This window comes from Saccopteryx leptura, chromosome X (genome assembly GCF_036850995.1).
Source record: "Saccopteryx leptura isolate mSacLep1 chromosome X, mSacLep1_pri_phased_curated, whole genome shotgun sequence".
Taxonomy (NCBI): Eukaryota; Metazoa; Chordata; class Mammalia; order Chiroptera; family Emballonuridae; genus Saccopteryx; species Saccopteryx leptura.
Window position 1 is genome coordinate 54,536,996 of NC_089516.1, and position 24,372 is coordinate 54,561,367.

Sequence of the window (24,372 nt, forward strand, 5' to 3'; positions counted from 1 at the left end):
TTACTTTCATTGCTAGAGATTGGCCCAACTTGTGCCAGCAATGTATCATGGCTATATCTCATTCCACACCAACAGCTGAGAGTGTTTGGGGTTAAGAGCACACTTCCACCAAGGAGAAGGGAGGACGTTATTGCCCTCTAAATAGTCTCTGACTCTTATCCTCAAATTTCAGGAAGCTGAGCCAGGGTGAAGTCTGAGTATCATGTCCCACCTACAAAGGGCACAGGGAAAACCTTCCCTCAAGCTCCTCCCCCAGCTCTGAAATGAACTCGGTCATTCTTCTAGCAAGGGACACTTCTGTTAGTAACCAGGGATCAGGTGACGGGAAAGTTGCTGAAGTGATTTGTGACAGAGCTTACTCACTTCATCCTGGGGTGGGTATGTGTGTGTGTGGGAGTGGTGGGTCAGAAGATCATCTTACACACATGGAGACAAACATCAGAACCCAAGAAATCTCTGCTTCCTGCTTCCAAACTGGTTTGGGCTGTTTCCTCATATATAGTCTGACTTTTGAAAAAAAAAACAAAAAACAGTTTGGCCCACAACTGTGTATGACCCATGGAAGTCTGGGGATCCAAAATAGATGAGGACAGGACACAAGTAAATAATATTTGCTCTTTATAATTATTCATTATCTTATACAGAAAGAGACAAAATTTAACAGCTTAACTCAATAATTACAATGAGAGATTAGAAGCAAGTTTGTTTGTTTGTTGCCCCCAGGTTCCAGTGAAATTCTGATCTGTTACTGAGTGCAGATTCCCCAGCTGACATGGGTTAACACATGAATATGAACACATGAATATGAGTTTAAAGTGGTACCAAAATTAATCCATTTCACAGTATTCATGTCTATAAGCTCATTTGCACATATCAGGGTTTCCACTACCAAAACTTCACAATCATAAAGTGAAACAGCAGGTGTGCTCAGGCCTGGGAAAGTGGCATCCATAAGAGGAGATGGATTTGAAGGCAAAAGCAGCTGTGGGATTTGTCCCAATCTTGAATATCTGTCTTAATGCTTGAGCTGGGGGTGGAGAAGGGCAGGCACTATTCAACAGGCAGATATCTCAGTATAGTGGAACAACTGTTGAAGCATTGAACCCGAAGGGGTTTGCTGTTTGGATATCTTTGTCAGAGAAATTCTTGCTAGAGAGAGACTCAACTGCCCACATCCTGTGAGAAAAAAACAAACAAACAAACAACAAAAACCACTACCTACGTTTGAATATTTGGGAACAAATGATAGGAGTGGCCAGTCTGATAGCAAAACATCTGCTTTACAGAATATTTAGCAATATACAGAGTTATATTACTTTACATTGCAGTCTACTTCACAAAATCTGTTATTCTTAGGATATATAAAGGAGGAGAATGAAAAGGTGCAATACCCAACATCCCCACAATGGAGAGAGAACAAGAGATCATCCAGTACAGAAAGAACCTTACATATGAGAATTGCTGAACTCCAAAGCTGAAGGCACGGTGCAGGGATCCTTGATATCTTGAGCCTTTTATCTGAAAAGGGCACTCATTTTATACTAGATCCCTGTTACACATATGACCCTGAAAACTGACTAAAGGGAAAAGTATTTCAACTATTTCTATGAAGCAAGGATCGCATATACTGTGAATTACCTTAAGTTGTGACTTTTCTCTAAATTCTGAATTAGTGGGCTTCAAGTTAATGGGTGTTTATCATAGTTGCAGGCAGTCTGATTACAGTACTGTTAAATTAACTAGTTAAACTAATTAGTATGACGAGAGTTCAGTGGGGAGGATGTGCTTGTTTCTGAAACAATGGAGTCCTAAGGTGGAGTTTCATTACTTGTTAAGCTGAAAAGCACCCTACATCAGCCCAGCTGTCCATCTTGGCCTTCAATGTGAGGGCACCCACATGAGACATAACATAAGCGCATACTCCTAGAAAGATAGAGCAGAGGTAAGAGTCTCTCCCGATGACCTCTCGGATAAAAGAACAATCTAGAGGCAGTGTTGTTTTTTATTCTCCTGGGATGCCACTGGGTGTCAAAAGATTAAACACCAGCCAAAGAGGAACCATCTGGTTCCAGTCCAGTTTCTTGTCCTGAATTTTTTATATTCAGGCTACAAAAAAGACAACATCCAACAAATCAGGCAGATTCCTGTTTTCCTAAGCACCCTAAAGAATTCACACTAATGGCAGTGGGATTGGCAAGTAGAACAAGAGGCTCCTGGCCTTCAGTTGCTCCATGTTGCATTTCTATCAGCCAGGGCACAACACTGATGCTGTGCACGCACACTGGGTGTCTGTGTGCTCCACTCTTTTTCTTGTGCTTCCGTTTTGAAAACTCTGGACTATGGGGAGCAGCACAGAGGGACAAGATAGCAACTCCTGTTTTAAAAATCCTTAGAACATTTTTGGTTGAAAACAAGTGACAATCATATTTCAAGGACATTTTAAAGCCTTTCTTTTTTAATGAAAAATAATAACTAGTCCCACCACACCCAAAGTCAACGGTCACACATCTTTCCACCTAAAAAAATAAATAAATAAAAAGTCTCAGGAGTGCTCAGATTTCTTCCAGCTGCTGACACCCATAGAACAGGAGCCAAGGCCAGAGACACCAAATGAAAAGGGCATGTGAATTGGGGTCCTAGCAGGCGGAGGCCCCCAGGATGGAGCTGCTTCATTTTCTTCAAAGCCTTTTGTGAGGGGGCAAAAGGTGGCAACTTTGGGGGGCTACCACAGCAAATCACAGGTTTCCTCACACTGGGCCCTGTCATCAGGCTGCCCAGCCCTGGGAGGGAACACTCCTCCCTTCAGGCAGGAACCCTCCTTCCTGGTATAAATATAGCTACACACCAGCTATTGTTCAGATAAGCATGTGAGAAAAGGCAACGTGCACAAGTGTATACACACATACACACACATATACACACAAGTCCACAAACAACAAAAATGTGGCTACTGCAGCGATAACATTGTATCAAATCAATGTCCATACAAAGACAGAGTTTGAAAGATATGTACAGAGCATTCGTAAAAGCCAAATATGCACCGCAAGGAATGACAATTGTGGATTGTACAGTCTTTTTCTACAATATACTGCAAGAAACATCCCAGAGACCATGGGGGCAACCGCACCCATAAGAATGCTGTGAAGCACCTAAACCAGAGAGCACAGGGTCTTAAGGAACTGCCTCTGATGAGCTCTCCCCACAGGCCTGTGCTTAGTGCCTGGAGGACACGTGCTTCCCTCCATTGGGCCAGGTTCCTCCTTCCATATCTACCCTGTCTCCATCCACCTGCAAACTACCTGGAAGCTCAACAGGGAATGGCTCAGCAGATGCCAAAGGAAGTAGATGTTCCTTGGCTGTGGTTGCTGGGGCCCATGCCTCAGTCTCTGCTCAGTGGAGAGCAAACACATAGGAGTAAGTGTCTTCTCCCAGGTCACACAGAGACTCCTGTCCAAGGGAATGCTGGGAGAGCAGAGCCTGGCCTCAGAATTTCAGGCTTCCCAACATCCTCCAACATGGCCAAATAGGATTGACTCTTGGCTCCATCATGAAAAAAGCAGGAGCTTTCTAGGCCAAAAATGCCTTCATGAGGAAGGGTAGAAGTGTAGTGCTAGGGATCCAGAGGGAGGAAAAAAGGAAGAAAGGAAAGTTGGAAATACCACCCTGGTCAGCACCTCTGGCATTAGGGAGCTCTCAGGGGAGGGTGCAGTAGACAGAAAGGGTCAACTGGCAGGAGACTGACTTCTCAGATTAAGACTTAATATCAGAGTAATACGAAGGCCTCCACTAAGACTGGTCCCCTATAACCTACACATTTCTACAATTTTCCTAAGGGCAATTCGTACTGCACAGGCACTAGCTTTGTCAGCCTCCGAATAGGCCTGTGAGGTAGGGGGAAGGATAGAAAACCCCAGTCACAGTTATCCAAGCTGATGGCATCACTGGGATAAGAACACAAGCCTTCTGACATGAAGCAAGTTTCAGGGCAAGTGTCCAGGACTGAACAGGCCTCCAGATAGCATCTGTGGCCACAAAGCAGGGCTGCATTCAAACAGAAAGGCCTGATACCTGCCTAGGAAAGCTGTTTAAACAGAAAGAAGCTTGTCTTTTCAGTTTCTTTTAAACTGCTGTGGTTGCCAGGAGGTCCTGGTATGGACTCTTTTGGGCCCCACAAAAATTTGCTACATTTTTAAAAGCACCACAAAGGAAAAGTGATTTGGCACCAAGGCCAGGAGGATGGAGATGAAGGGGTTGGGGAAATGGTATCTTTTGTGTGGTCACTGAAAATTAAAGATAGGTCACTTCTGTCCCACTGCTGTCCAAAATCTCACAGATATGGACAGGTAGACAGCTCCTGGACCACAGAAAGGGGTTACTAAAAACAGACCAGCACCTGGCAATGACAGGACAAATCCTGGATGGGCCTTCTACCAAAAGGAGATGGCTTACCCATCTCCATTGCAAAAAAAAAAAAAAATCTATAAAGGGACACTTTAGGGTCTTCTCCCCAGGTGGGTACAATTGTTAAGGAGAAATGAGCCATCTAAAGTTCAAGTTCAACTCAATGTATCTACTGATGAAAAGGAAGTATCCTTAAAGTTCAAAACCGTAGACCACAGTGCTGACAAGGCCAACTTAATGGTAATCATGCTATGGGCCAATCAACCTCATGTGGAAAAAAAACTTAGGCTTTCTGCCCCAGCCTGTACCACAACCATTCAGAGCTCATGGACTCTGAAGGCAGAGTCAGCCATGTAAGTTTCTCCAGGGCTATGATTGGGCTCAATGTCAGTAGGTAGCAGTTTTAACATAGCTTACACATGTCTGGAGAGCCAAGGCCTGGGAGAGGCCAAGCACACCAGAACCAGAGCTACCATTTCATGATGGTAAAGTTCATGCAGGTCCCTTTGCTCAATCTGGAGGCAGCAGCTCTACCATCCAGATCCCTGCCCCTTATCCTTCCACACGCCCTATCCTTCCAGGTTGCTTTAGATATTCCTTTTAACCTCATCAGAAGGGTGGGGGTGGGAATTGGTAGAGAAAAGTATCACAGATTTATCACTGGTTTCTCTTGGCCCCCTAGGAATGGCCTAGGTTATAGTGCTTTGTTTTATTGTGTTTGTTACTACTCTGTTTTTTGTTGAGTCCTGTTCTTGTCCTCAAAATGTAAGACAGGACAGTAAGGACAGGACTGTTAAGAGGAAATAATGCTGAAGGGCTGGCTCCTCTCCCTCATCTCTGTTGCTTAGGCTTCCAGATACAGACAGGTCTCCAGCAGCTGCATGGCCCCAGGGCCCAAGCCTACAGACATTCTAGCTATAGACAGCTTCACAGGGTGATTCCTTTGGCATAAGAGAAGCTAGTCCCTGACAGAAGGACAAGGTGGTGGGACATGGGGGTTTCTGGAAGAGCTGGGCTCTCTGGCCTGTGACTCTTTCCAGGGGCATGTGTGTTCTCTACGCCCCTCCACCTGTCTCTGACAACCGACTCCTACAAATCCTGTTTGTAAATTATTTGGCAACAAGGAGGCTAAGGCTGTTCTGTGGTGGCACATTCTTTAAAAAGTTAAAAAGAAAATAGGAGACCCCTGAAAGAGGCTTTTATACGAAACAAAACACAAGTTCCACTACTTGTCTGAGCCAGGGTTGGCGGCCACTATTTCTTCATACTTTGGGGGTGGGTCACTGTAAGAGACACTTGCCTCCTCACTGCTGCTCTCCTGGGGCGCAGTCACCTCCTCGTAGGATGGTGGAGGAGTGGCACTAGATAGTCTGGAGAGAGAGAGCTCAGGAAGGTAGAGGGTGCTCTCAAGGCGGACTGTGGTTCTTCCCCCCCGATTGGGCCCCAGCATCACCTGTGGGTTGCTCCCTGCCTCCCGGTGCCCAGAGGACTCCCCCTGGCTATGCACAGTGCCTCGGTACACCATGACTCGGCGCAGGCTATGCCCAGCACGACTGGCTAAGTACCGGTTCTGAGCATATGAGGGGTGATGACGGGTGGCTTTCTGTAGCTGGCACCTCCAGATGATGAACAAGGCAATGACAATCAGCAATGCCACCCCCAGAAGAGGTACCACCACATACATGGCATCTGAGCTCTGTGCAGGGTCTCGGACTGAATAGACTGCGTTTGGGTACCCCTTCCAGAACTCCATCTGCAAAAGAAGAAAGACCACTTACACTTATCCACAAGTTCATGCCCCGGATGGACCTCAGAGACCTTCCGCAAAGTTGCTCCCTACATCACCCCATCTGACTGGCCTCTCAGAACTATGAGAGTCTATGGGATGGACCAAGGACAAAGAGCAACATTCCCATCTGAGGAGGCCTCTAGAGTCAAGTAGGTAAGAGTCTAAGGATATGTTATCTGTTCTTCTACGGCCTCAACTGTCCTGCCTTGGACTGGGCTGGCTTTCCTTTATTGCTTTTGTTTCATCTGAGGCACATGGACCTGCTCTTATTATTCCTGAGGTTACCTCTGCTCCCAGAACCCAGCCACAGGGCGGTACATGCCGTTTTCTCCTTGTCCTCAAACACCTCCTTGACCTCCTCATAGCTGCAGATCTCCTCCATGCACTCCCTCTCGATGGTACCCTGGCGCAGCTCTTCCAGGAACTCATTGGCACGAGGGAACCGTTTCAGGACCGAATGGGCATTCTTGGCTTCCAGAAACACTAAGGAGAAAGCTGCACTGAGGCCTGGAATCAAGAGATTCCCAGGGGCTCTTTCAAACCAGACTCAGCCCAGACACAGATGCACAATGATGCAGGGAAGTAAGACAAAGCCAGCTGACTAGCCCCCACCCCAGACATAGTTGGCCCTTTGTAACAGGGATGGAATAGCTGACTTTCTGTGATGCTGTGATGTATCTGCCTAGAATACCGTGGACCTAACAAGACTCAAGTTTCTGGTGCTAGGAAGGAAAATGGGGAGTGCATATTGCATAGAAACAACAGACATAAAAGATTTTGAATACTGTAGTCATCAGTGAAAAAAACACCCAGTGTTTCCTGTCTCAAATCAAAATGAGAAAATCAGAGACTTGATCATGAGAATTTATTCTTCTTTGAGGCTGATGCTGGTAACCAATACCAAGTAGCATTATAAAACTCTATCAAGGTGGCTTCTTTCTACCTGAATGACCACCTGTGTCATCAGATCACAAAAATGTCATAGAGTGGTAGCCATATCTACTTATTCCAAAGGGAGAAGCTCAGCTACAGTTGAGGTGACTGGAATAATATGAGCTATGCACCACCATAAGCCTGACCTGAGACATTAGATTATATGTGACATCTGCTCCTGATATTCCTCTAGAGGTGAGACTTCTTAGTTCTCATGTCAACCAGTCCCTCTTGTGCCCAAGATGGTAGGGCTTCGCCAGCAGGCAGGCACTTTTCTCCAGGCCTCATGGACTGTCATATTAGTTTTTTGCATAGTGGCCTGGGTAGATGCACATCTCTAAGTAAGCATATGCTCCAGAAAAAAAGCTAATCAAACAGGGACCACAGGGACACCCTGGAAGAGGAAAGCTTGGAAGGACTTGAAAGGTAAATATGCACTTTTTCCATTATCCCTTAGGCCTGGCCCTCCGCCACTTGGCCTAAGCTCAGAAAAACTCACCTGCCATAGTGCTCCCTCAGATTCAGCGTCTCACTTGCCTGGCAAAGGAGAAAAGCAGAATCACAGTGAAATCACACACAAAAACTTATAGGGCACCCTCTTGGCCCTTGAATGTGAACAAACACACCCCCATTGGTTTAGTCCAGGAGCTGGGACCCTTTTCGGCTGAAAGAGCCATGAACGCCACATACTTTAAAATGTAATTCTGTGATAGCCATACAATGACCCATGTATGTTACACATTATCCAATAAAAATTTGGTGTTGTCCCGGAGGACAGCTGTGATTGGCTCCAGCCACCCACAATCATGAACATGAACGGTAGGAAATGAATGGATTGTAATACATGAGAATGTTTTATATTTTTAACGTTATTTTTTTTTATTAAAGATTTGTCTGCGAGCCAGATGCAGCCATCAAAAGAGCCACATCTGGCTCACGAGTCATAGGTTCCCAACCCCTGGTTTAGTCTAAGGTCAAAGCGGCATCTCATGAGGCACAACACCTTCTCTATGGCCACTCATAGCTCTACTGCTTCTTATTAGACCCAGAGCTCTCCTCCAGAGCTCCCCAAGGCCCTGCAGGGCCCAAAGCAAATGTTCTAGCTCTTTGTCCAAAGAATATTCTGAGTCTAGAAGACTAAGACTTTGACTTTTCACTTTAAAAAAGAAAAACTCCAACAAGCTTCCTTCTTCACTTTCCTCAAGAAATCTGTGCTCTTTTGAATTGGAAAGGATATCAGAAATACTGGGACTTAGGTGAGGTCAAGCAAATCAACAGTGAGAGAGGATCCATTTTCGAAACTACTTTTGCTCACAATGGCAAGCCCTAGATACCTCTAATGACAAGCACATTCCTTGAAAATAGGCAGTACATGTTTAAGAAGTAGGCAGTGGCAAAGTTTAACATGGAACAATAACCACCTCAAAAGTCATAGCCTAAACCAAGGAGACCTGCTACATTCGTTTTCACCAGACATAGTGGCAAGGATCTCCTGAAACAAGTCATCTTTCCTGTCTTTGCATTAGAGAACACCACAGCAGAGTACCAACACATTGATTAATGTAATCAAAACTGAGATGCTAACTCAATGCAAGTGCTGCCTCTGATGTGAGCTATTGACTGAAAGCTTTGCTCCTGATCAGGAATTATCCAGCCAGTATGTAAACCATGGCCACAGCACACTGTTCTCCTCAACACACACACACTCCCACTCATGCATTTATTCTGAGCACTGGCCAAACTGTTCACATCTGGGAGCAATCAGCCCACTGCTATCCTTCCCAAGCAGGAGCTCTGGTTTTAAGACTAACTGGATACAGGACACGTGAACAGTGCAACCATTGTGTACTCTCTTGCCTAGGCTGCCAGGAAGTTGGGCATTAACACTGATGACCATCAAGCACAGGTGCCCTAAAATGTCCAGCTATTAAGCACATACGCTATGCACCTGTGATGTGTATATACTTTTTTTATTTCTGTTTTGAGAGTCTTACATATATTTAAAACATATCTTCAAATCTTTTTGGAAAACAGGTAGGTTATAAATCATAAATAAAATGAAAACTAAAGGACAAATAGTAAGTCTAATATCTATTTACAAAAACACCATGTCAAGAGGGTTTTTCTCTTTTGAACATCAAAACATTCTCACCCCAAATTATCAAAATGTGAATCTGCCAATGGATGTGAGAGAAGTTTTAACTCTTAATTTCTAAAAAAGTGAAGATGGATTATTATCTCTAAATTATGCTTCCATTGTGGATCTCTGAGGTTCTTCTAGAGCCAATGCTGGTCATGTGTCCAGAGGAGGGTGTGGCATGCCTAAGAACAAAGATTTTGATTGAGGAAAAATGGAACCTTGGTGCCAGGGTTTGAAGAGAATGAGTAAAGGCTTTAATAATAAATGAAAATAGAAAAATATGTTTCTTTGCTTATTAAAGAAAAATGCAGCACTTTTACTCTTTACATGGAAAAATTACATAACAGCTTACATGTAGCCGCCTCTTCCTCAAAACATCTGACTTTGGGAATGCACATCCACACATCTCATAGGCCCAAATGTGTGCTATCAGACACCTGCAAAAATCATTCATTTGTAAGCTTCAAACAAGCCAGGAGCTCCACCAAACAGCTCACAGGGCATATCCCCACTCCATTAACAATTCTATAGCCAACGTCACTGCTGCTGCTGCTGCTGCTGCTATGAGGCCTCTACCCCCTCCCTCCCCCAAATGTAGCTCCTACTTCTTCCCTATAAATACACCATCGATAGGCTGTTACTATGGCAACAGTGAGGTAGCATGAGGGCTCCACGACAGAGATTGCTGCAGCAGTCACGCATGTATATGTTCCTCCTGTCCCTGGTGGATACAGTAAAGCTGATTGTAGGCCAAAGGAATTTTTAACCCACTCCCCACAGGAACACAGCTGAATCCTGAAGGCCTGGAAAGGAAGGAAGGCCACCACAAAGACCTTCCTTAACCCCACCCTAGGCTGTATGTAGCTTCCAAATCATAGCACTCTGGGACATGGCTCCCAAAATCCTTCGCGTGGGGACTTGCGACCATCAGACCTAGAGTCACAAGACATGGCCTTCAAATCACTTCTCCAAATCCAAGACCTTTTTATTTCCCTCACTTAGAACTGATCTCTTGAAAAGCTTCTGTGATCTCCAAATTTTACGACTCATCAACCCACCCAGTGATACGGAACTCCCAAATTATACTCCAAATCAGACGCTGTACCCTCCTTGTCCCCTTCCACTCATGCCAGCCCTCAAAGTGCCTGTACTCGCCCTCCATAGCCCGCTACCAGCACCCAGTCCACGAACTCTTGCTTCTGGCCCAGCAACACTCTTCTCCTGGGTCTGCTCAAGACCCCCAACTCCTTGGCCCGGCCGGGCCTCCAGATCCTCCCCCAACAGCGCCCTGAGTCCAGTTCAGTGGTCCTGGACACCCAACCGTGCCCTCAGGGCTGGGGCGCCCAACCCAAACGGCCTCACCGTTCTCCGGGCCCAAGAGGCGGCTGCCCCGCTTGCGCAAGCAGCCCGCCACCACGCTGCGGCGTCTCTTTCAGCAGGGCCCCTGTCCCCGCCCACCTGCTCTCCGTCGGCCAAGCTCCCCCGGCCCAGCCCAGTAGTCCCCTCCTCCCTCCTTCCCCTCCCCGCTGCCCTCCCGCCACCACGGGAGCCCTGGTGGCTGCCAGGCTGTGGCCGAAGTGCGCCTGGAGCTCCCGCCCTTCGCAGCTGGGCGTCCAGTCCTGCCCATTACCTCGGTACCCCCCTGCCCTGCTCTCCTTTGGGGGCTCGGCTGCTACCCGCCCCTTAACACCCTTCGGCGCCAGGTCTGGCCTCGCGCCCCACGCCTGGCGCGCCACCTTCAAGCGCCACAACCACCGTGCGCCGATCTCCAGGCCACGATAGTCGTGCCGCACCGCGCACCCGGTCGCCGGGCAGAGGAGAGGAGAAGGGGTGGGGGCGGTGAGAGCGGTTCAAGGAGGAGTAGGGAGGGTGAGCGGGCTAGCTGGCCAGGAGGGGCGGTGGCGCGCACTAAGCACCGTGCGCTGGCGCCCTACTCCGCCAGCACCGCCCCTGCGCCCGCCCGTACCGCTGGGGGGCGGGGCCTGGCCCGCGGGCCCTAGGAGCATAGGGGACCCTCGGCCAAATGCGCAGGCCCGTCGTGTCCCAGGGCGCAGGCCCTTAGAAACCAAGCTTCGCAGCGGGCTCAGGCAGCGGCGCCTAAAGTCGGCATACCAGGCGTCCCCGCGCAGCCCACCCCCTCACACACACCACAATGTCCCCAGTCTTGGCTTACCTGTCATTATAGCCGGCCTCCAGCCGAGAAATGAAGAGCGTGGGACAGTAGCAAGGGTCTGCCTTGCCATGGTTCGAGCGGACCCGCAGAAGAAAGGCCGGGTGAAGGCCGCTTTCCACCCCTTCCACCAATGAATGGGTGACCTCGGCTTTTTCACTTATAAACTCCCTATCCTGCCCCAGAAAAGCAGGCTTCTCTCCTTTCAAATCTGGGAAATGGGGAGAATCCTCCCTCGGGACTGCAGCGAAATAAAGGAAATTCTTTAGGTGCAGAAGGGAGAGGGAGGAATCTCCTAGTCCTGCAAGGGAAGCGCTGGGCGAGTGATGGAGTGGAGGCACTCAGGAGACAGCACTGTGGGAGGTTCAGCATGACAGGACAAGATGCTGGTAGCAGAGAGATAGCACAGGTCTAAGGAGAAGCAGGCAATGAGATGTACTGGTAAAAGAGGACAGGACAGTTCTAAAGGAGCTCAGGATCTCCTCTGGGAAAGCCTTCTAGGAGGGGCCACGTGCACCTTGCATAGTTTTCAGGGCTCTTTTTATCTCTGCACCTCTGGGACCCAACCAAGCGCTGGAGTTGGAACAGGCTCTATCCCAATTTGGTGCTTTGGGATAGATGCCAGGCAGAGAAACACCAACCTGTCCTGCTGCAGGGAGACAGGGAAAATAGGAAAGTGGGGAGACCTCTATCACCCCAGGGCCTGTTGCAGTCCAGCTCTGAGGACTGGCAAAAAACAACCTTGGCTAGGGTGCAGTCCCACTCTTCCTCCCCTCCCCCATTCTCAATGGCACTTTCCCCTTCATCTCTACCTCCAGTTCTCAGAGTCCTCCCCTGGCTTGCTTGCTCTTCTATTACTGAAGAGCTCCCTCTTTGCCCAAGATAAGCACGTTCAGCCCGCCCTTATTAAAGGCAGCAGGACCACAGCCCCTGACTTGTGGGTCTGGCTTCCACAGGGGAAAAAAATCAAGATCACCTGAAAATGATAATAGGGTTCCTTTGGAGCCCAAAGACTGTGTATGTCTTAGAGACACACTCAGTTAAGGGGGAAGGAGACTGGATCATAGTTGATAGGGGAAACTGTTTGGGGACCTCCATCACTCTTTGGGTCTCCTAGTCCACTACCATTTTCCCATCCTGATCTTAACCATTATATTCGTAGGAGACTTCACACAGCTTTCAGGCAAAGGTCTATGGCTTCTTCCCTTTTTCTAGCCGCTCACCTAACCATCTGGCTCCAGCACCAGGAGTCTAATTGTTCCCTCTTGGCCCAGAATGCCTTTACTCCCACTGTCAGCCTCTGTGCGCTATATTCATTTTTCCCACATAGCTTAGATGACATCTCTAATCTGAGGTCTTGTGGGATTCTCTACCCCTCACCTATGTTGACTTACATTCTCAGCAGTCAGTCTGCAAAGAGTATAAATGGGGGGGGGGGCTTTGTGGATGCCAGGGGTGGGAAAGATTCATACTAGCACTTCTGCAGCATGCTGCCTGCTTCAGCAATTAGCAGTACCACTGATCAGCTCTGTGATCCTCCAGAAAGTGATTTAACCTGTCTGCATCTCAGTTTCCTCAACTGTCAAATGAGAATGATAATAATAGCAACTGCCACAAAAGGCGGTGAGAAAGGCAAATGGGATAATCACATCAAGTGTGACTGGTGCTTAGTATGATCCTAATACGGGTCAGATTTGGCCACATCCAGAGGCATTGTGTTCATGTAGTTGTTCATAGGGTACACATTTGCTTCCTTTACCTTGGGGTAAGAGACCTTGTCTCTTCATGTGTCCATAACATCCAACACAGAGCCTCATCTACAGCAACGTCACTAGATGCTTGCAAAGCTGAGGTGGGAGAGGGTGGACTGATGCGGGGATCTGGAGTGAAGCTCAGCCTTCAACTTAATACCAAGACATCCCCAACACCACCAACAGCACTGACTCATGCTTCCTCCCAATGAGGAGCCTGAGTCTTGGCATTCTACAGATGTTGGTTTTCACAGAGGCCTTGCTAATTCTCCTCAAAATGGCTTCAGTCATCTGGCTTGAGCACAGGCTCACCAGCTTGAGTGCAGGCTCACTGACTTGAGTGTGGGATCATATACATGACCACATGGTGGCTGGCTTGAGCCCAAAGGTCACTGGCTTGAAGCTCAAGATTGCTGGCTTGAGCCCAAGGTCACTCACTGGCCTGAGCAAGGGGTCACTCACTCTGCTGAAGCCCCCTGGTCAAGGCACATATAAGAAAGCAATCAATGAACAACAAAGAAGACTAAGGAGCCACAATGAAGAATTGATACTTCTCATCTCTCTCCCTTCCTGCCTGTCTGTTTCTATCTGTCCCTCTCTCTTTCACAAAAAAGGAAAAAATATTAGAGCAGAACTAAATGAAATCAAGAACAAAAAAAAAAACTACAGAAAAAATTAATATAACAAAGAGCTGGTTATTTGAAAAGACAAAAATATTTGACAAACCACTGGGTAAACTCACTAAGGAAAAACAGGAAGGACTCATATAAACAAAATTCGAAATGAAAGAGGAGAAATTAACACCAACATCATAAATATACAAAAGATCATAGTAGAATATCATGAAAGATATATGCCAACAAATTCAATAACCTAGAAGAAATTGATAAATTCCTAGAACTCTAAATCTTCCTAGACTGAGCCACAAAGAAATGGGAAACCTAAATAGACCTATAAGCAGGGAGGAAAAAGAAACAACTATCAAAAACCTCCCCAAAATAAAAAATCCAGGACCAGATGGTTACACTAGTGAATTCTACCAAACATTCAAAGAAGATTTGGTACCTATTCTTCTAAAAGTCTTCCAAAAAATCAAAGAAGAAGAATACTCCCCAACACATTTTTTGAGGCCAACATAACTCTCAGACCAAAACCTGGCAAGGACAACACAAGAAAAGAAAACTACAGAACAATATATCTAATGAATACAGATGCAAAAAATCTAAACAAATACTAGCACATTGAATGCAAGAACACATTAAAAAATAATACATCACCATGAGGTGGGATTCATTTCAGTAGCAAAAGGATGGTTCAACATATGGAAATTGATCGATGTAATACACCAATTCAACAAAACAACAAAAATCATATGATCCAATCAATAGATGCAGGAAAGGCATTTGATAAGACACAACATCATTTTATGTTTAAAAGACTCAATAAAGTCAGAATAGAAGGAAAGTACCTCAACATGAAAAAGGTAATATATAACAAACCATCAGCTAATACCATACTAAGTGGTGAAAAAAAAAGGATTTTTCTCTAAATTCAGGAATGAGACAAGGCTGCCCTATCTCTCCACTCTTATTCAACATAGTTCTGGAAGATTTAGCCAGAGAAATCAGACAAGAGAAAGAAATAAAAGGCATACATATGGAGAAAGAAGAAGTAAAGGTTTAACTTTTTGCAGATGACATGATCCTGTATACAGAAACCCCAAAGACTCCTCCTAAAAACTATTAGAAATAATAAATCAACACAGTAAAGTCACAGGATACAATATCAATATACAAACTTCTACTGCTTTTCTATATGCCAACAATGTAACTTCAGAAAATGAACTCAAAAGTAAAATTTCTTTTACAATTGCAACAATAAAAATAAAGTACCTAGGAATAAACTTAACAAAGAATGTGAAGACCTATATACTGAAAACTAAAACAAATTATTGAAAGAAATTGGAAAAGACACAATGAAATGGAAAATTTTTTAGTGTTTGCCATGTACCAGTGTGGTTAGTAATTGTCCAGGTCCTGAGTGAGAATGGTGAGAAATGAAGAAATAAACTCAGAGAAAAGAATTTTGGGATTGGGAGGCTTCTGCAAGCTGATGGCAAGCAAGAGTAGAGCAAAACCCCAGGTCTCCTTTATTATACAGTGCAAAGCCATATGCCAATAAGGAAGTCTCTGATACAAAGTCACACATCTGAGGCATAAACAGGAATCCTCTTAACGCAGGGGTCAGGAATCATTTTGGCTGATAGAACTATGAATGCCACATATTTTAAAATGTAATTCTGTGAGAGCCATGCAAAGATCTGTGTACATTACGCATTATCCAATAAAAATTTGGTGTTGTCCCGGAGGACAGCTATGATTGGCTCCAGCCACCCGCAACCGTGAACATGAGCGGTAGGAAATGAATGGATTGTAATACATGAGAATGTTTTATATTTTTAATGTTATTATTATTTTTTTAAAAGATTTGTCTGTGAGCTGGATGCAGACATCCATCAAAAGAGCCACATCTGGCTCGTGAGCCAGAGGTTCCTGATCCCTGTCTTAAGGCATAAACAGGAATCCTTTTAAGGTATAACATTTCAACCTACAGTTGAACAAACAAAGCCTGAGAGGAAGGGCATGTAAATTGCCTCTAGCAACTTAATCAAACAATCAGAGGTTGTGGGGAAAAGCTTAGCCTTTAGCAACTTAATCAAGCAAGTGAGGTGGACGGATGGTCAGCAAGGACCCTGTCAGCTTACTGCCAGTCCCCAACACCTCTGTCCCCCACAAATCTAAACTACAAGGACCCTGTCAGCTTGCAGTCTCCCACACATGTTCATTGATTAGAAGAATCAATATAGGTAACATGACCATATTACTAAGGTGACCAACTTTTTTACAATGGAAAGGACAAAAATAAATTGAAGAAAAAATATCATAAATAAAAGGAACATTTTATTCATTGCAACAGTAATATACTATAATATGATAAGTACATAATAAAAACATTCATAATATTTTACATTGTAATTATGCTTACATGCCTATTAATTTTAATAATAATTGTAAGAAAAAAGATAATATTATCTAAATGAGTACTTTTCCATTAAATTAATATTTTTTGTCAATGTATTATCTTGTAACAATATATTAAAATATCTGAACAAGAAATATCTTTTATACTGAATTTTATGGCAAGTGATGCAGCTACAGTATCAACATTCAATCTCGATTTCTCACTTGTCCAAAAATCATTAGCAATTGAAAAAACTCTTTAAAATACTGCATTAGTTCTAGGACAGCACAATGGAAATTGAACAAGAATAAATAAATTTTCACATAGAATATGTTCATTTTTGAAATGGCTGAGTATTTCCACCCATCTTTTATCAATTTTGACGTGTTCATTTTCTCGTATTAATTTTTCAGAATTTAAATATACATTGTCTTCTAATTTCTTCAAAGGGACAATTGTCATCTATTTTGATGTCTGGAATTTCTTTAGATAAAAACTCAAGACAAGATTCAATATCTCCCTAATATACTTGCGATGAAGTAAAAACCATTGAAAAGTGTTATTTCTGGTAAATTTTGTTTCAGACTATTCTTCAAAATATTGAAAACATGTCTGGTAAAAATTCTGCACTTCTTTGATAAACTTTTCTGTTATGCCTGAATTTGATTCCTCTAAGTTTGACAATTTTCTTTTTATAATTAAAGGAAGAAATTTTTCTTCAAAACGAGATTTATATTGAATGATAAAGTCATTCAAAATAAGACTAACTTCTGTAGCTGAAATGTGTTCACCTTCAATATTTTGAATTGTTTTGTGAAAAATAAATGCTTGATTATGTACAAAATACATTAATATATCAGATATTTTATTATTGAAAAATGATTCCAGAATTTTAGGATATTTATCTAAACTTAAAAAAATATGAATGGAGAAGCTCAAATAATTGTAGAACACACTATAGCAGGTATTAGAGCAAGCCATCTAACTTTTGAATATTCTAAAAGTTTTTTGTATTCAACATTTGCTTCTTCACAAAATTGTTTTAAAGTAGCAATACAACTGGTAAAATGACTAAAATGCAAATAAATTGTAGTTATTATTACTTCTACATCAATTGGCATAGCACATCACTCTGTGTTGATTGTGTTTGACAAAATATGTGTATTACAACCTATTCCTAGTATTTTCTTTTGGAATAATTTTTGTAATTTTACATACACATTACACTGGGGAACATTTTTTTTTTCATTTTCTGTTGCATGAGGTTTTAGAACTGTTTCGATATATTTCCGCATCAGTGATTCCAAATCTGAAATCTGTTTTTTGGTGCATGCTCTAGTTTTTATGCAATTTTAATTTATTTTTGTTACAGTTAATGGCATGCACTGGTTTTTAAAGTGGAGTTAAAGGGCAATGACTCTTGTATTGAACATAACCACAAGGCAATTAATGTTTTACAGATATCACTTTTATATAATTATAGTTGTTTTAAAATGTAAAAAATTATTATCTGATAAAAACACCCTCTTATTTTGTTTTAAGATTGAATCATGGCTTCTTCAAGTAGGTGTAAATGTAAGAATAGACCTGACACCTTCAGTTATATATGTGGCTGTTACATATTTCAACATCAAAGATGCAATATTTCATCATTTGTGACATGTGCATATATTACCTATTTTCAAGTTCCCCTTGGCAATCAAGACAAGAATTGGGCTCTTCATATTGTGTGTCATAATTGTGAGGAAATGCTTCATGACTAGAAAAAAGGAAAACACAAAGGAATACCTTTTGTTATTGCATGGTTTGGCATGAACCTAAGGACCACAGCAGTGACTGTTATTTCTGTCTGATCCATACAAAGGGCATCAGCAAGAAAAAATGGCATATGATCGCATATCCTAATATTCCTTCAGCAATACGACCTATCCCACACTCTGAGACTCTCCTGGTTCCAGTTTTCAATGGTTGTATTTCTTCTAAGGACAAAGAAAGTGAACATGGTGATCAAGTGTATTTTGATAAGATGCATGAGGAAATGGTTGTAAAATCTGATGGGTCTTCTTCTGATGCCAAGCAGTCATTAACCCCTCAGCAGTTTAGGCAAACCGAATTGAATGACTTAGTAAAAGATTTGGGCCTATCAAACAAAAAAAGCAGCTGAGTTATTAGCCTTCAGGCTTCAAGAAAAGAATGTACTTCGCTGGTCAGCTAAAGTATGCCATTTCAGGAAGCATGAACAAATTTTTGTGGACTTTTTTTCCGAAGACAAACACTTTGTTTACTGTCATGACATCAGTAGTCTTGTCAGCCAGCTAGGTGTTACCACTTACAGTCCAAAAGAATGGCAGCTATTTCTTGACAGCTCTAAACGGAGTCTGAAATGTGTTCTCCTACACAAGAGTAATGTTTATGCAGCAGTTCCAATGGTTATTCAACTCATCTGCAAGAAGATTATAATGACATTCAAATTGTCCTTGACTTTCCGAAGTATGAGGAACATAACTGGATCATTTGTGTGGACCTTAAAATGGTAAATGTCCTGCTAGGACAACAGAGAGGTTTCACGAAGTATCCTTACTTTCTGTGTTTGTGGGACAGCCGAGCTTGGGAGAAACACTGGACACAGAAGCTCTGGAAATGTGAAGCTCTGGAAATAGGAATGCAAAATATTGTGAATGAACCTATAGTTAATTGAGACAGGATCATTTCCCCCCCACTTCACATCAAACTTGGCTTAATAAAGCAGTTTGTTCAGGTTTTGAATAGAGAATGTGAATGCTTTCAACATATTATTTCTGCTTTTCCTGCCTTGTCTTTTGAGAAGATAAAAGCAGATGTATTTGATGGACCTCAAATTCGAACCCTCATACATGATGAAGAATTTGCCAGGAAGATAAATAAGGAGGAGGAAGCAGCATGACAGTATTTTGTGGCAGTTACAAAAAACTTCCTTGGCAACAAAAAAAGCAGAAAACTATGAACTTCTGGTTCAAAGGATGCTGTTGGCTTTCCGTGACATTGGATGTAACATGAGCGTTAAGATTCACTTCCTGAACAGTCACCTTGATAAGTTTCTCGAAAATCTTGGAGCTGTTAGTGATGAGCAGATTACTGCTGGAGCACCAAATGAGATTGTCCTCAACAAGTCCACAAACACAAATTTTTGCCTGAATAGAATTTAAATAAGTTTTGCTCACATTTTATGATTAAAATAAGTGTTGTACTATGTTCTATTTTGAAATTGTAGACAAATTCTGATGCAATCATATCTTTTAGTGTATTAGTGTATTTACTGCATTATATAAATTATTATATTTTCACAAAGATGATACCCAGGAAGACATTCTACTTTATTATGTTAAACTAAATGTTGAAAATTTTACAATAAGATTATTGTAAACCTAAAATCTTGAATTGCAAAAAAACTGTAGCTTACAGAGAAAAACTAATGTCAGATTTGAGATCAGCACACTCAAATTAGGTAAGAACAAGTGGTTTTGTGGATGCAACAAAAATTTTGTTCCCCAGTGTTATTCACCCCTTTGCACCTTCACCCACCAAAATCTGTATTTGTATTATTAGCCATTAGTGCAACAAGTTTGGATTTCAAATTGTTTTCATTTATTACTCTGTATAGATAGTTTGACAAAATTTCATAAATTTTGCCCTCAATGAATTCTAAATTTAAAATTTTTACTTGAATGTTCTTGGTAACATTAAAATATCTTACTATCATTGGATACAATTAAATTTCATTATGATTTGATGCATAAGATAAAATTGTTATAAATGCTGCAGTTTCTAAGTCCTCTGTAACTATTTTGTCACAGTGATTTTTAAATACTGATTTCAAAATAGCCTCATATTTTGTCCTGGTGCATGAAAATTTTGCATTGTTAAATTTTTTCAATAACTTAGTTGTACAATCTATACTATGAAAACTTTGATTGTGAATTATGGTATGAAATGCAAATGTTCCCTCCATTGCAGCCAACTGTTTTTCATCTTCAGAAAAATTTGAACTTTTAAAAAAACTTGTTACTTGACAACTGGAAGCTGATGCATCTAATAATTGCTTATGTTTGTTGGTGGTCAAGTGTTTTGTTATCACTTCTCTGTCCCCATCTGCAATACAAAATTCTCTGCTTCAAATATTGCAGAAAACAATGGTATCATTTGTTGATGTGAGTGAGGAATGGAAATACCTTTTTCAACTTATTGTTGAAATGGCATTTTTTTTATTTTTCCATCCCTTAAATGAAATTTAAAAATAAAATATAGAGCTACACGAATGATGTAAGCACATTAGGAACTGAAAATGTTACATTATGGTAGGCGAATTTTCTGGAAGCTAACTTAACAAAACTAAATATCAAACAAAATCACTAATTTGGAGTGATATTCGGGTGTATTTATCATTTTCTAATTAAAAAGCATCTGTTTTATGCAACTATTTAATCAAAATGCATTATTAATAGATATGGTTTGAGGTTAGATTTCCACTTTAAAGCTCAAATTTTGGGAAAATACTTCTAAATAAAATTATATATTTGGAAATTATTAAACAGATAATGAATTAATAAAACATGAATTGCGCTTACCTGTCTATGATTGAATATTCACTGAGAAAAAAATAATCCTGTCTATACTGTCATATGTGCCATGTCATGTTTCAGTAAGAAGTACACAAAGCCATTTGCATGCTCGGTACATCATGTACTCTCTCAAAGCCTCCCATGCAGAGTGCATGTGTCTTATAATCGTATCTCACTGCACTGTTCTGATCCTTGACAAAACATCATGTCAAATACAAATACGTCACATCACATGCAATGGATTGGCTTTGCATCAATTGAATATGGACCTTTACAGATTCCTCTTCCAATATCAAAAAGGAGGACATGTAGGAGGACACTTTTCATGTGAGGACGGAACTTAAAAAAGGACAGGCCTCCCTAAATGAGGACGATTGGTCACATTAGTATTACTCAAAGCAATATACAAATTTAATGCAATCCTCATCAAAATTCCAATGTCATTTTTTTAATGAAATAGAACAAAAATTACCATGTTTGTATGGAACTATAAAAATCCTGAAATAGCCAAAGCAATCCTGAAGAAAAAGATTGAAGCCAACAGTATCACACTACCTGACTTCAAATTATATTATACAGCCAAGATAACCAAAACAGCAGGGTATTGGCAGAACAATAGACATACAAACAATGGAACAGAATTGAGGGTCCAGAAATAAAATGACATATATATGGACAAATACTCTTCAACAAAGGAGCCAAAAACACACAATGGAGAAAAGAAAGTGTCTTCAATATATGGCGCAGGGAAAATTGGTAAACCATATGCAAAAGAATAAAAGTTGACTACTATTTGTCCGTAGGCACAAAAATTAAATCAAAATTTATCAAAGACCTAAATATAAGACCTGAAACAATAAATTACATAGAAGAAAATATAAGTACTAAGCTCATGGACCTTGGCCATAGAGAACAATTTATGAATTTGACAGCAAAGGCAAGGGAAGTAAAGGCAGAAATAAATGAATGAGACTATATCAAACTGAAGAGCTTCTGCACAGAAAAAAAAATAACAACAAAAAACTGACAACAAATAGACAGCCAACTAAAGGGGAGATGATGTTTAGAAACCACAACTTTTATAAGGGGTTAATATACAAAATATATAAAGAACTCACAAAACTGAGCAACAAACAAGCAAACAATCCAATTAAAAATGTAGAGAGGACAGGAACAGATACTTCTCCCAAGAGGACATACAAATGGCCGAGCAGATATATGAAAAGAGCTCATCTTCACTAGCTATTCAAGAAATGCAAGTCAAAAGTACAATGTGATACCAGCTCATACTTGTTAGATTAGCTATTATCAACAAGACAGATAATAACAAGTGTTGGAGAGGCTGTGGAGAAAAAGGAACCCTCATCTACTGCTGGTAGGAATGAAAATTAGTGCAACCATTATGGAAGAAAGTATTGTCGTTCCTCCAAAAATTAAGAATAGAATTACCATATGACCCAAAAATATTTCTACTGGGTATCTACCCCAGAACCTTGAAAACATTGGTATATAAAGACACATGTACCCCCATGTTTATTGAAGCATTATTCAAAGTGGACAAGACATGAAAACAACCAAAGTATCCTTCGATAGAAGACTGGACAAAGAAGATGAGGTACATATATCCAATGGAATACTACTCAGCCATAGATAATGAAATATTGCCATTTACGACAACATAGATAGACCCTGAAAACATTATACTAAGTGAAATAAGCAAATTAGAGAAAGCTAAAAATTTTATAATTTCACACATAGGCAGGATATAAAACTGAGACTTATGGACATAGATTAAGTGAAGTGGTTACCAGGTGGAAGGGAATGTGAGGTATGGGGAAGGGGACTGAGAGAATGGGAAGGGGGAAGGAATGAGGGGACAGTGTAAACAAGGACAAATATAAGGTGACATAAAATGATCTGACTTTGGTTGATGGGCATAGAACATAATTAACAGTTTGAATGCTATAGAAATGTTGACCTGAAACCTAGGTACTCTTATGGATCAATGTCACCATGTTAAAGTTAATTTTCTAAATAAATACTTTTTTAAAGATTTTATTCATTTGTAGAGAAGAGAGATAGAAAGAGAGAGAGAGAGAGAGAGAGAGAGAGAGAAGGGGGTAAGAAGCAGTATGCATCAACTCCCATATATGTCTTGACCAGGCAGCCCAGGGCTTTGAACTGCTGACCTCAGCATTCCAGGTTGACACTTTATCCACTGTGCTACCACAGGTAAGGCTAAAATTTAAAAATTAAAGATATATATATCTATATATATTATATATATAGATATATATAAAAGAAAAAAAACAGATCATAATTCAATAAAATTTCCCAATACAGTGTGAGAGGACACAACTTTCCCTCCAATCTCGTTCAAACTTCTAACCTGTCTCCATTTCTGATCCAGATTCCATCTGATAGGACTGGCCTCATGGGCATTGAAACCCTGAAACTGAAGCATCCATAGAGTCCTTATGCTTGATTTAAGGCTTAGCTGCTGCCATCTTGAACTTCTTAATACCTTTTGAACAATAGATCTGCATTTGCATTTTGCAATGGGCCTTGAAAAGTATTTAGGTGACCTTGCCCATCAATGATATTCCCAACATCCTTGATCAAGGGTTCAACCACTTTGTCACTCCTGACCTTTCCAATCCTCCTGTCTTTAAGCCTTGACCAATCCCTCCTTTTCTCACACCTCAATGCACCAATTTCCTGATCTTACTTTACACAGCTTCTCCCTTACCCCATCCCTGTGTCTCATCCCTGTGGCTGAGAAAAATACCCTCTTCAAGCATCATTCACTCTTGGCAACTCATTCTCTATCCAATCCTCATTTACTCCAGAATTGAACCTTTCTAATGAGCTCTGTTGCTCCCCATCCCCTTATGTCCTCACTGAACCTCACTCCATCCCTAAGCCCGAACATTGACCCTTATATCATAAGAGCCTCAATTCATCTCAGCAATTAACCAATTAATCAAAATTTATGGGCTGAATTGTGCCCCCCTTATTCAAGTATTAAAGGCCTAATCCCCTTACCCTAGGATGTGACAATACTTGGAGACAGGGACTTTACAGTGGTAATTAAGGTAAAATGTGGCCATTTGGGTGAGCCCTACTTCACTATAACCCATGTGGTAAGGTACTAAAGAATTGAAAAATTAATATTAATGTTATAAAGTCAGTTTTCTTGTCCTCTCCTTTCTGTAGAGATTGAAAGTAAAGGAATGTGAAAGTTTCCTAGCTTGCAGAGACATACTGTGTAGGAAACCCTTTTTACCAGGAAGCTTAAAAGGGCATTTTATAATTTAGGGTAGGCATACAGAGAGATTTTGTAAAAATGATTTTTATACTTGTGTGATTAGCACCAACTCAGGATGGCCAATAGCATTGTATTGTAAATGAAGAGGGAAAGGAGACTGAGATTCCCTCCCTTCCCCCACACCTGTAAGAAAGCAGGTAAATAGCTAGCCAGGTGCAGGGACAGAGAGATTAAGCAAACCTTTTCCTTTTTTTCTTTTTTATTTGATGGGTCATTCACATGCTTATCTCCTGGCACCATG

The 24,372-nt window shown here is 41.7% G+C and overlaps 1 protein-coding gene across 7 annotated transcripts; it reads right to left on the reverse strand.

Moving 5' to 3' along the window:
- Positions 1–619: 619 nt before the first annotated feature.
- Positions 620–11,180, reverse strand: PRRG3 (proline rich and Gla domain 3). Of its 7 annotated transcripts, none has more exons than XM_066356178.1 (5): positions 11,000–11,180; positions 9,616–9,700; positions 7,623–7,660; positions 6,513–6,673; positions 620–6,154 (listed from the first exon to the last, which is right to left on the reverse strand). In XM_066356178.1, exons 3-5 carry the CDS (start codon positions 7,627–7,629, stop codon positions 5,627–5,629), a joined length of 696 nt encoding a protein of 231 aa, XP_066212275.1. In that variant the 5' UTR covers positions 7,630–7,660; positions 9,616–9,700; positions 11,000–11,180; the 3' UTR covers positions 620–5,626. The 7 variants fall into 7 exon arrangements, with proteins under 7 accessions (XP_066212275.1, XP_066212271.1, XP_066212274.1 ...); XM_066356174.1 differs by having other exon boundaries at positions 10,894–11,180; XM_066356177.1 differs by lacking the exon at positions 11,000–11,180 and adding an exon at positions 10,626–10,699.
- Positions 11,181–24,372: the final 13,192 nt, after the last annotated feature.